The sequence below is a fragment of the Lontra canadensis genome, unplaced genomic scaffold (genome assembly GCF_010015895.1).
Source record: "Lontra canadensis isolate GAN:19392208 unplaced genomic scaffold, GSC_riverotter_1.0 scaffold10, whole genome shotgun sequence".
Taxonomy (NCBI): Eukaryota; Metazoa; Chordata; class Mammalia; order Carnivora; family Mustelidae; genus Lontra; species Lontra canadensis.
The window spans coordinates 25617783-25630132 of NW_022631004.1; the positions used below are offsets into that span (position 1 = coordinate 25617783).

A 12350-nucleotide genomic window follows, 5' to 3' on the forward strand; every position below is an offset into this window, starting at 1 on the left:
CTAAAACTCTAGTAATATGGGCAAAATAAGCATTTAAGAGATTTCACTTTTCCAAATTGCTCATCTGCATTCCCACAGTCCTTTTTTCCTCCCCCGTCCCTTATGCTCTGCTCATCTCCCAACATTCCTGCCATCCCTACACACACACAGACACATGGACACACACACAGAGACATACACAGACACACACAGAGACTTCTAAGGATGTACTTATCTGAGAAGGATTTTGATTAGGGTTGCCAGATAAAGTATAGAATACCCAGTTAAATTTGGTTTTTGTTTTTTTTTTGTTAAGTTTTTATTTAAATTTCAGTAGTTAACATACAGTGTAGTATTAGTTTCAGGTGTACAATACTCAACATTCCATAATAAAGAGTCTGTTTTTTGGCTTGCCTTTTTTCCCCCTTCATTTGTTTTGTTTCTTAAATTCCACATATAAGTGAAATCATGGGGTAGGTCTTTCTCTGACTGACTTATTCTACCTAACATATTACACTCTAGCTCCATCCATATCACTGCAGATGGCAAGATTCATTCTTTTTATGGCTGAGTAATAATCATATATATATATATATATATATATATACACACACACACACATATATGCATATACATAAGTCTTTATGTATATATAATATAAACATACCTATATATATTTATATAGAGATATTAATATGCCACAACCATATTGTGGCTATTGTAGATAATACCATTATAAACACCAGAGTTCATGTATTCTTTTGAATTAGTATTTTTGTATTCTTTGGGTATATACCTAGTAGTGCAATTGTTGGATCATAGGGTAGTTCTATTTGTTACTTTTTGAGGAACCTCCATACTGTTTTCCAGAGTGGCCACATCAGTTTGCATTCCCACCAATAGTGCAAGAGAGTTCCTCTTTTTCTACATCCTCACCAGCACTTGTCCTTTCTTGTGCTGCTAATTTTAGCAATCCTGATAGGTGTGAGGTGGTATCTCATTGTACTTTTGATTTATATTTCCCTGGTAATGAGTGATGTTGAGCATCATTTCACGTGTTTGCTGGCTATCTGGGTGTCTTCTTTGGAAAATGTCTGTTCATGTCTTCTGCCCATTTTATAACTGGATGATTTGTTTTGGAGATGTTAAGTTTTATAAATTCTTTATATATTTTGAATACTAACTCTTTATCAGATATGTGGTTTGTAAATATCTTCTCCCATTCCATAGATCACCTTTCAGTTTTGTTGATTGTTTCCTTCACTGTATGGAAACTTTTTATTTTGATGAAGTTCCAATAGTTTATTTTTCTTTTGTTTCCCTTGCCTCAGGAGACATCTCTAGAAAGAAGTTGCTCTGGCCAATGTCAAAGAGGTTACTGCCTGTGTTCTCCTCTGGGATTTTTATGGTTTCAAGTCTCACATATAGGTCTTTCATCCATTTTTAATTTATTTTTGTGTATGGTGTTAGAAAGTGGTCCGTCTTCATTCTTCTGCATGTTGCTCTCCAGTTTTCCCAACACCATTTGTTGGAGACCTTTTCCCAGTTAAATTTGAATTTCAGATAGAGTTTTCTTAGTATAAGCTTACCTCAAATATTTCATGAGACATACTGATACTAAAAAAAAATTGTTAATCTGGAATTCAAAGTCAAATTAACTGACCCATCCTTATTTGTATTTCTTAAAATGCACTTATCCAGGATTTTGAGCTGTAACACAGTTTCTAAGAAAGAAGATTGAGACAGAATACTACTTTGGCCATGATTAAACACTGTCACCTGTTACAACATCATTTTTCCTTTCATGTGTATGGAGGCAGGAATGCCCGCAACACTGGGACTTGTCCTCTTACCTGGTCCCCACAGCTCCGTGCACTGCTCCTGCAGAGTGGGGCACATCCCCATCAAACAGTAACCCTCCCCGTTTTGGCAGGGGAAGCCATTGACTCGGAATCTATCATCAGGGCAAACACCAGATTTACCATCACACATTTCTGGCAGATCACACTCATCTTTTGCTGGTCTGCACACTGCACCAGCCTTCTTAAACTGCAGGGAAATAAAAATGAAGAAAAGGCTTTTTTTCCCACATGACTTACTCGAATATCTCAAGCTAACGTAAATATTTTTCCTTTGGCCTTTTTTTGACAAGGTAGTTAGAGTCATCCTTCTATTTTAGCTTACATCTGCGTTGCATAAACTAAAGACATCTACTATTATATCATTTCTATTGACTTCTGCCAATGGCCTGAGTCTTTAAGTAATCAATATTTCTAAATTTATAGTGCAAGCACTATAGAAATATCAAGGAGAAAGGTACAGAAGAAAACCAAACCTCATCTTAGTTGCAAAGAAGGGATTCTTTCCTTTGTTGAATACATTTTTGTCAAGATTTTCAAGGAGATTTATATTTGCAACTTAAGAGATTTATTGGCCAAGTGAATCTTCTGTATTAAGGCAGGTAAGTTTATAAGCACCAGATCAGTGTGCCCTGAGACTTTCCCAGGCATCATGTTTCCTAATCCTTACTTCCTTTTATTGTATGCTCAAATATTTCTTTTCAACTCACTTCTTCCTATGAAATAATTTCTTATGGGAGAGAAACAACTGAATGTGTATTTGATGTATTTTTGTTTGATGTATTAATTCCACTGCAAATCTTGGTCTTACTGCCTAAGGGAAAACTTAGTCAAACAAATTCTGCCATTTATGCAGATCTGAAGAGTCCTGTGTGGACACTGGGAAGCATATCTTTACCTAGATTAGGTGAACAAACATGCTCCTCTATCATCAGAGAACTTTCAATATCTTTACATAATGACAGAGTGGAATCCAAAATTTAATTAGATCATACACAACCCTCCAAACTCAAACCTTGCTGCCTGGCCAGATGAATTTTCTTAACAGCTCTCACATGAGCATGGTTATACTTCCTGTTCCATCTTTATTCTTTCCCTCAGTCTCCTCATTTAGGAATTTTTCCTCCTTCTGTTCACTTATTTAAAATCTGCACTTGGGGCGCCTGGGTGGCTCAGTGGGTTAAAGCCTCTGCCTTCAGCTCAGGTCATGATCCCAAGGTCCTGGGATCGAGCCCCGCATCGGGCTCTCTGCTCAACAGGGAGCCTCCTTCCTCCTCTCTCTCTCTGCCTGCCTCTCTGCCTACTTGTGATCTCTGTCTGTCAAATAAATAAATAAAATCTTAAAAAAAAATAAAATCTGCGCTTGACTTTAAGACTAGTGACAGCCTCATCTTCCATGAAGCCTCCTCTGACGTCTTCAGGGTACATGGTTGCCTTTCCTTCCTACACATGATGGGAAGATCCCTGAATTTAGATTTGGAAGATGCAGATTTGAATCTTGGCTCTAACAGAGGCTAGCTTTATGATTTAGAAAAGGGACTTAATCTCTTTGAAAATCCATTTCCCCATCTAATATTTCCTTTACAGAGTCATTATGAAACTTAAGTGAAAATATAAATGGAAAACATTACACAAAGGTCAAATATCCTTAAAATGTCTACCTGGGTATTTAATCCTGTACTATTTTTTCATCTGTTTCAGGTATTTATATCATTACCCTAAAGAAATAGCATGTTCTTTGAAGTCAAGGACTACCTCTTTTTTTTTTTTTTTTTGATCTCCCACAATCTCCAACAAGTAAGACTTAAATTCTCAAATTTTCTTCCTTTTGGACTCTTTTATTTCTTTCCTCTCCTTCTGACATCAAAAAGAAAAAAAATCCTAAATCCTACCTATAATCTGGTATGCCATCTGTCCACACATTCTTTCTGCAAACAGGTCTTGAACATTTAAAATGTATGAAACTCTGTGCTAGGTGAGAATGAATCAGTCCCTTGCCCTCAGAAGTCAGTCTAACTAAGAAAATAGACACATAAACAAATAATCATAATAGAGAATTCTATGCAATGATAGAATGTAAAATTCTAAATTTGAACCTGAAAGGAAAGTCAACAAGCCCCACAGAGAAAATGACACAGAATGCTCACTTTATATTTAAGAAATTCACCCTGAAGTGACGTCAAAGTCTGAAGATAGGGAAGACTCCACATTATTAAAACAAAACAAAACAAAACGTTTCCACTTAACCCATTATTAAAGGAATATGCAACCAATTATGAGGTTTGGTGCAAGAAGGCTCTGTGACATCAGAAGCAGCGGCAGGTAGGAGTCCCAGCACTGGGTTTGGAAGAGGTCATATTTGGAGTTTGCCTTTCAGTGGCTCTCTTATTTCACACATTTTCTATTCTGAGCTTATGTTCCTTCAAGACCAAAATGAGATAATATTATCTAATTCATAGGGTTGTTGGGGGATCAAATAGCCCATGTTTGTAAACACTCATATGTAGGCAGCATTATTTTATAGACAGAAAGCTAGTGCTTTGCTATTTTATTTAATATAATTACTGAGATTTTTAATGTAGAAAAATAAACAGTAATTATAATTATTAAAATAGAATAAAATAATAATCTTACCTGGCATTTTTCACAGCATTTTCCTAATGCACATTGAAAACTTGCTTTGATTTTACAAGTTTTAGCGTCACAGCAAATGTTGGTACATTCCTAAGAAATACCAGAGACAAAGGCAAATGCCAGATTGGGCCTCAATTTTTTGCTCTTGTTTCACCACAATTCATAGTGTAATTTTTTCATCATACAGACCCTACTGTGATATGGTCTAAAGATAATTTCCAGGAAAATAAAATATTGAACAAAGGTCAACATTAGAAAAACAGATTTTAAAACCACTGGTGACTTGTCACATATCTGAATTCTACTGACACATTTTTAAATTTGAGTATCTCCTTTAGATCACTCAGCCTCCTATAAGATACTGAAAGTGATCTATTTTTGGTAAACTATGAAAGAAAACAAAAGGAAAATGATAGTTTTTAAAAATAAAATTTATCTAAATAGTTAAAAACATAATTAGTTGAGCTCATCGGTTTTGTCCCTACTCAGCAGTAGATTTAATCTCTAAGACATACTAAAAACGTACAAGTATAGTTCTTTATGCAACTTTCACATTTAATTCAACTCTGCATTAAGCAATAGACTTTGTCTTGCTCTCCCCACCTTGTTTCTGAGAAATCAGGCATCTGCATGAGACTTTGGGGAAGCTCTCCCCTCAGAAACTTCCTCTTATAGCTGTTTAGGTTACCTAAGAGAGTTACAACTTTTTAGGATTAAAACTCTTGCCCTTATTTCAAATATAAACATCCTCTTGGAAAGATTCCTCTTTTCTCATAGAATGAATGCATTTGTGGTCAAATTTTGAAATTACTGAAGAGTCGACCCCTTGAGGCCTTGACAGGTCACTCATATTAAATATTGATAAAATGGGGGCAAAGGTCCCATTGAGAAGCCTGGTGGCCCTACAAATAGGGTAGGATCAGGCCAGGACTCCTAATGGTAAAAACTCTTAAGTCACAAAGAGAAAAACTAAATCTCAGTGCAAGACAGCCTTGCGACTGCCAAATCTAACACCTGAGTCTACATCTTGGCCTCTCTCTCTACCAGCTCTGTGACCTTGGGTGAGCTATTTACACTCTCCAAAAGCTATTGAGGTGCCACGCCTAAAGTAACTGCTCAGTAGGTCATAGTCACATAAGAAAAGTGAAGTTATTTCTGCCAGAAAGAGAGGAACGAGGATACAAATCCCAGTTGTTGAGTGGTTCTTAAAAATCAGGAAATGGGGAAAGATCCCCAAGAAAGAAATTAAGAAGGTCTGTTAAGCAATGCAGTAGTCATTGTTAGCAAGGCTGGCCTGACAAATGTCTAACAGATGAATATATGCAAAGTTATTAAAAAATGTACAACTTCAGAGTAATAATATAGTTTTATAGTTTATAGTCTTAGCAATTGAAAAACAAATTAGACCATCTTAGAAAGTTCTTCGGTGGTACCTCGGGAGTCCCACAATCACAGTCCTCTCCCATTTCTACCAGCTGATTCCCACAGATTGGGATGGATATGATATCTCTAGGCAATGGAGCGTTGAAAAGGCAATTTGATAATTTATCTTCAAAGAACTTGTCATAGCTGACACGGCTGCAGGAACTGAAGTCTGTGGGTATATAGAAGCTATGAAGATAAGGAAAGAGAAAATAGAACACAGTCATGCTGAGCATGAAGGGAGCAATATCACACATTGGGGATGATGCACCCAAAACCTGCACTAAAAGATTAAACCCAATCCACTGCCCAACTGCTAAATCGTGAGCTCTTTTGTGTGCCTGAATTAGCCCTCCAGGATGGACACAAACACCTTGAGCTTAATGAAAAAAATATGTCAATTCTTAAAGTGTAGCATCTAGGCTGCTGTTTTAAAAAACAAAGATGCTCTAACTATTCCAGAGAATCTTAATCAGCCTTAGATCATTTTGGCTGCAAAGTCCTACAGGTAGTAAAGTCATACTTATTTATGTGTCTAAGAATTTACTTTCCTTCAGAGGAATTACTTTTGGCAGAATTTCTTCATTTCACAAACAAAGATGAGGTTTAAAAATGCAATAGTATCTGGGAGAGATAACAAATATATGTGACTGGCATTCCACCATAACAGTATTTTGGAGAAGGGTCTGGAAGACTAACCCTAGGTTGAGTGAGCTGGTACAGGGAAATAGAAGAGAGGAAATACATATATTAAAGGGATTTGGGTTGGGGGGCCTGGGTGGCTCAGTGGGTTAAAGCCTCTGCCCTCAGCTCAGGTCATGATCTCAGAGTCCTGGGATTGAGCCCTGCATCAAGCTCTCTGCTTAGCAGGGAGCCTGCTTCCTCCTCTTTCTCTCTCTGCCTGCCTCTCTGCCTACTTGTGATCTCTGTCTGTCAAATAAATAAATAATATCTTTAAAAAAAATAAAAGGGATTTGGGGATTTTTAAAGATAAAATTCCCTGGAAACTTTGCTTAGGCAAGGCAGGGATATATAATGTCTTTATCCTCCTGCAAGGATGTTCTTCTTTAATTAGCTTTTTCTCCTAGAGCCACCCAGTCTGAATTCAATGAAAATTTGATATATACTAATGGTTTTCTGAAACCAGGTCTTGTGTAGGTAAGATGAAGTTAAAAATGTCAATCATGCCAACAGCAAAGACACAATATGTTTAAATGATGTCTTAGTTAATGAAAAATATTGCATATAGAGGGATAAAGTGGTTTGGTATAGATATGCATTCATGATTATACTATTCAACATTTAAAAGCTTGAATGTGCACTGAAGATGACATGAAAGATATAGCACAGATACAGCCCAGAGTGAACCAAAACCAGGGACAGAATGCATCTTCCCAGAGAGCCTCACCTTAGTGCTCTGTCCATCACACATATTGTAGAAGGGCACTTGCAAACATAGGAGTCATGAAACATTCCAAAGTTATGACCCATTTCATGGGCCATGGTCCCTGCTACTCTAAGCATGTTGTCACTGTGGTCCTAAGGGCAAGAATAGGGAAACAGATCCTCTGGTTTTCAAACTAAATTATCACTCGGCATATAATTAGTTTTACTAACTGGGGCAGAGAGAGTGACTTTACCTTCAGCTTTTCACTACTCACCATCTCTCTTCCTCTCCCTCCCCTTCTCCTTCTCTCCTTTATTCTCCTCCTGCCTCTGTCTGTTTCTCTCTCTCACCCTCTCTCACTCTCCCTCTCTCTCTCTCACACACACACATGCACAACTTTGGTATTGATTGCACAACACAGGGCACATTGCTTGCTCTTTATTCTTTTAAATGGGGAATATTTATAATGAGAAACATTTCTGTGGTTTCCTGCCATGAAAGATAGTGGCAAAATGTCTTCAACGATGATAAGGAATCAGAATTTTTAAAAAACTGATCTATCTGCCACTCCCACTGGCTTGTTTTTAATACCTTCTAATTTGATTGAAGGCCTTTGATATGTTTGGCTAATGGGCATCTGAAAATGTTAACCCAGGACTTTAGTACCATTGGTATCTTTTTTCAATTCTGTTACCACCAAGACTAGACATCAGTCCTTTCTCACTTGTCCCATTGCATGAAGTCCAGCTAGTAACCAACTTCATTCCCAGAGTGTTTCTGATTAGAAGTGTCACACTGGGGGGCTCCAGGTTTTTCCAGGAGTGATAAAACAGCACTACAGAATCATAACAGGCTGTAATTTCCCAGTGGGGAGACAAGAATCTGCCAATTACACCCACCCACAGAAACCTGATTTCCTTATCTACTTCAATTCGAAGAATCAAATAAAGAGATCGATACAGCACAGTGGTAAACAAGGTACACTGGTAAACAAGGAACAACTGTGTAAGATAGGAAGTGAATACTTACAATTCATAATATTGAGTCATTCTGTCAAGATGAACCTGGTAAACCTTCCTATTTAGTAAGATGGAGTTACTCAAGGGGGAACAAAAACAAACCAAAAAAATTAAGAAAAGTGGAAATATGCTTAGACTTTCCACATTACCTTATGAGGTCCTTAAATTTATGTATCTTCCTTTAAAAAATTATTTTCATAACTTCAATGTTTCTTCCCTTTGGAATGAACCCCAAAAGTCGAATTTCTTTTCCAATTTTATGGTAAACTCTTTCAAGTTAGAAAATATGTATTTTACTTCTTCTGTTCACCTTATAAAGCTTTTCACAAATTCAGACTCATAGGATATATTATATATATATATATATATATATATATATATATATATAATCACCCTTCCACCTCAGATGTGCAGAGCTGGGAAGAATATTATTCTTGCACTAAACAAAAGGACTAGACAGAAAAACTTAATTATAATTTTCCTTGATTCTATCAGTCAATTGTGGTTGTAGGACATCCACAGATCTGAAAACTAAGAAGAGACAGGCCCTCCCAAGTACAGATTTGACATGAGAACTGGTTTATCTCCAGCAAGGCAAAGAGGAGGACATGTCAGGTACCTGCAACTGGGGATGCAATTTATCTGAGTTCTTAAATGAATTGCTAAAGGCCTAGTATGGCCCCCTGCAAGAGTATAGAATCAGCAGGACCTCAGAAACAAGGGTACTTTGCACATACTTACAGACATTTCTCAATAGACCTCCTCTCTATAGCTCATGATAAACATTGGGAGCTAGGTAATAGAACAGAAAGAACTTCTCTTGGTGGAATGGGCCATGAGGAGTGAAGAAAAAGAAAAAGAGCATAAGCCATATCCAGATCTTTCTCCTTCAAGGAACAGAAGCCTGAAGCCACTGGGAAGAGAAATAGCAATCTCTGACAACCTAGGGTAGAACTGAAGACCCAATATGGCTAGAGAATGGGTTTAATCTCACACACACACACACACACACACACACACACACACCCTCTACTCCTGAAATAGGAAGACAAAAGTCTTGAGCCCAGAAGCCCATATTGATATTAATTGAGATTTTCTCCTACTGAAGGTGAGTCAGGAAACTCTTCCTCAAAAGACCTGCAAAAGATAGAAAGGAGAGTTTTGCTGTCATGGGAAAGATAGGCAGGATCCCTAAGAAAGTTTTTCCTCTGAGACCCATGACCTGCCTAAGACTAAAACTGGATAAAATCTAAAGAGAAACCCTTACCCTGCTCCTCACCACCAGATTATAACAGGCTGGAAAGAGTGTCACTCCCCAACTTACAATAAATAAAATATTTGGCATAGTAAGATTCATAATTTATAGAACTCATCCACAGCTCAGGGCACAAGGCAACAAACAAACCTGAAATCCAAGGAAAGGTGGGTTAACATCTGCAGCAAAAGTCAGGGCATGAATATTTGTTTACACTACCAGATACCTGATACTACCAGATCCCAGTAATAACTCATACTAAAAACAAGACAAAAAAAAAAAAACCAAAACAAAACAAAACAAAAAACCCCTTAAAACTGATAAAGGCAGAGTGTGTACAGTACAGAAAGAAAATATACAAAATGTGGGAGCTTCAGACATAGGGGAATTCTAACCTACTCACTGTCTTTTCTCCACATGGACCTCACCAAGTGAAAGCTATGAGAAAGTTTACCCAACATTGTGGTCCTGTAGGAGGGGAACAGCAGCAGAAAAGACACGAAACCCCTCCAGGATTATTCTCCTCTATCTCTGCCACAGAACAAACATGATTGTTCAGGGTGAAAGGAGGGTCTCCCTTGTCTTACTCTAGTGCTATCTCTAAACCTAGTTAAAGGGCTTTAAGCTTCTGAGAGAAATGGCAGAAAATCTTGTCCAACCTAGAGCATTGGTGAATTCTCAAAGCAACTCTAAAAAAGGAACAGGAAGGGACACACACACACACACACACACACACACAGCATCTACCCCTGGAAGGAAGGGGAAGAAAGTGCATGAATACATGCTGGGCAGTGTCATGAGAGGTCTCCACCACCTGGCAATGGAACAGGAGCACTGTAAGGACTACCCCAGACAATAAGGGACATGAGACTGAGAATTAATAAGAACAAAGGAGAATGCCCTCTTCCCACCAGAAGTCTAATGATCATCCAGTAACAAGTAACAACAACCTACTAAGGGCTTAAAGAAACTCTGGGGAATCCAGTAAAGACCTAAAGATGAATGTGAAACACACACTCAGAAAAACCCTCTGGAAAACCAGCCCTCACACTAAACACAAAATAATGTGAGAATAACTCAAAGCCTATGATGCACTGAGAGTAGTCACAGCAACAACAACAAAATCCCAAACCCAACTCAATTCCTGCTGGATTGCTTCAAATCCTCCTGCAAGAAGCCTTGCAGAAGGAAAGAATTGATCATTTCCAAGCCAAAACACACACACACACACACACACACACACACACACCTTGGACTAATGTCTTTCACAGGGTGTCTTTCAACAAAAAATAGTAAGGTGTCCAAGAAAACAAAAAAGAAAAACAGAAAGAAAAGCAATACTCTGCCAATCAACAGATCCAGATTCATATCTGACCCAGATGTTAGAATGATCACACAATACTTTAAGATAACTATGATTAATAGGTTAAAAGCTCCAGGGGAAAAGATGAATAGCACACAAGTCTGGATGAGTAATTTCAGCAGAGCTGAACACCATAAGAAAGACTCAAGTGGAAATACTAGAAATGAAAAAGACAATAACAGAGATGAATGATGTCTTCAACAGCCTCAACAGTAGATTTGGAATAGCTGAGGAAATAATCACTGGTCTTAATAGTTCAACAAAAATTATTCAAATGGAAACACAAGGTGCAAAAAGAATAAAAAAGAAAAACAAACAGCAGAACAGAGCATAGAAGTTTTGAGGGGCAATATAGAATGGTCACAGATATATATAACTGGTATCCCTAGAAGAAAAAAGGGACAGAATGAATTAGAAGAAATATGTGAATAAGTAATGGCCCAGAATTTTCCAAAATTCATCACAGATACAAGCCCCAGGCCCAAGAAATTCAGAGAACACTAAGTGGGATAAATTACCCATTTCTCCCCAAACGCCCACTTAGTTATATCACAATTATAATCAAACTGAAGAAAATTAAAAAGAAAGGAGAAATATTAAAGTAGAAAAAAAAGGCACATTTTAGAGCAACAGAGATAGAGTTTGCAGCACACTTCTCATCAGGAACCCTGCAATCCAGCAGACAGTGAAATTAAATCATTAGAAATGCTAAAAGTAAAACATTATTAATTCAAAATTACAAACCCAGTGAAAATACATGCAAAAGTGAAAGAGAGAGAGAGTTATCTGAAGCAACTAAAAGAATTCATTGACAGTTGACCTGTATTACAGGAAATATTTTTTAAAAATCTCTTGGAAGAAAAAAATATATATGTATACCAGATAGAAACTTGTAACTATACAAAGAAATGGAGAGCACTGGGAATGTGATAAAGGTGAGTGTAGGTAGAGATAAGATAAGCATAATAATTTTTTTCTTATTTTAAATTGCATTTGAGAGATGACTAAGAAAAATTAGTAACAATATATTGTGTATTTTTAACATATGCAAAGTAAACCACATGATAACAACAGCATAAGAAATGGAAAGGAGTATTTAGAGGTATACTCCTATAATATTCTTATACTACATGTGAAGTAGCTGAAGAATATTCCTTTTTTTTTAAAGATTTTATTTAATTTTTTAGAGAGAGAGAGTGCGTATGCAGAGAGGAGGGGCAGAGAAGAGAGATAGAGAGTCTTAAGCAGACTCCACACTGAGCATGGAGCCCAATGTGGGGCTCAATCTCACAACACTTAGATCATGACCTGAGCTGAAACAAAGTGTCTGATGCTTAACTGCCAGCACCACCCAGGCATCCTGAGGACAAGAGTAAAAATGTAAATGTAAATGTAAATGTAAATACAGACAAGCAGAGGTGTATAATAAACC

General features: G+C 37.3%; 1 protein-coding gene across 1 annotated transcript in view; it reads right to left on the bottom strand.

Annotated features, from left to right (window-relative positions):
• Nucleotides 1-1755: 1755 nt before the first annotated feature.
• LOC116866675 (disintegrin and metalloproteinase domain-containing protein 28-like) overlaps nt 1756-12350 on the bottom strand; it is a 42260-nt gene continuing 31665 nt past the window's right edge. The window contains exons 11-14 of the mRNA XM_032855802.1: nt 7303-7433; nt 5906-6083; nt 4473-4562; nt 1756-2028 (exon numbers count right to left, since the gene is read on the bottom strand). Coding sequence (XP_032711693.1) covers nt 1762-2028; nt 4473-4562; nt 5906-6083; nt 7303-7433 — 666 coding nt within the window. The 3' untranslated portion in view covers nt 1756-1761. The remainder of the gene's footprint in view (nt 2029-4472; nt 4563-5905; nt 6084-7302; nt 7434-12350) is intronic.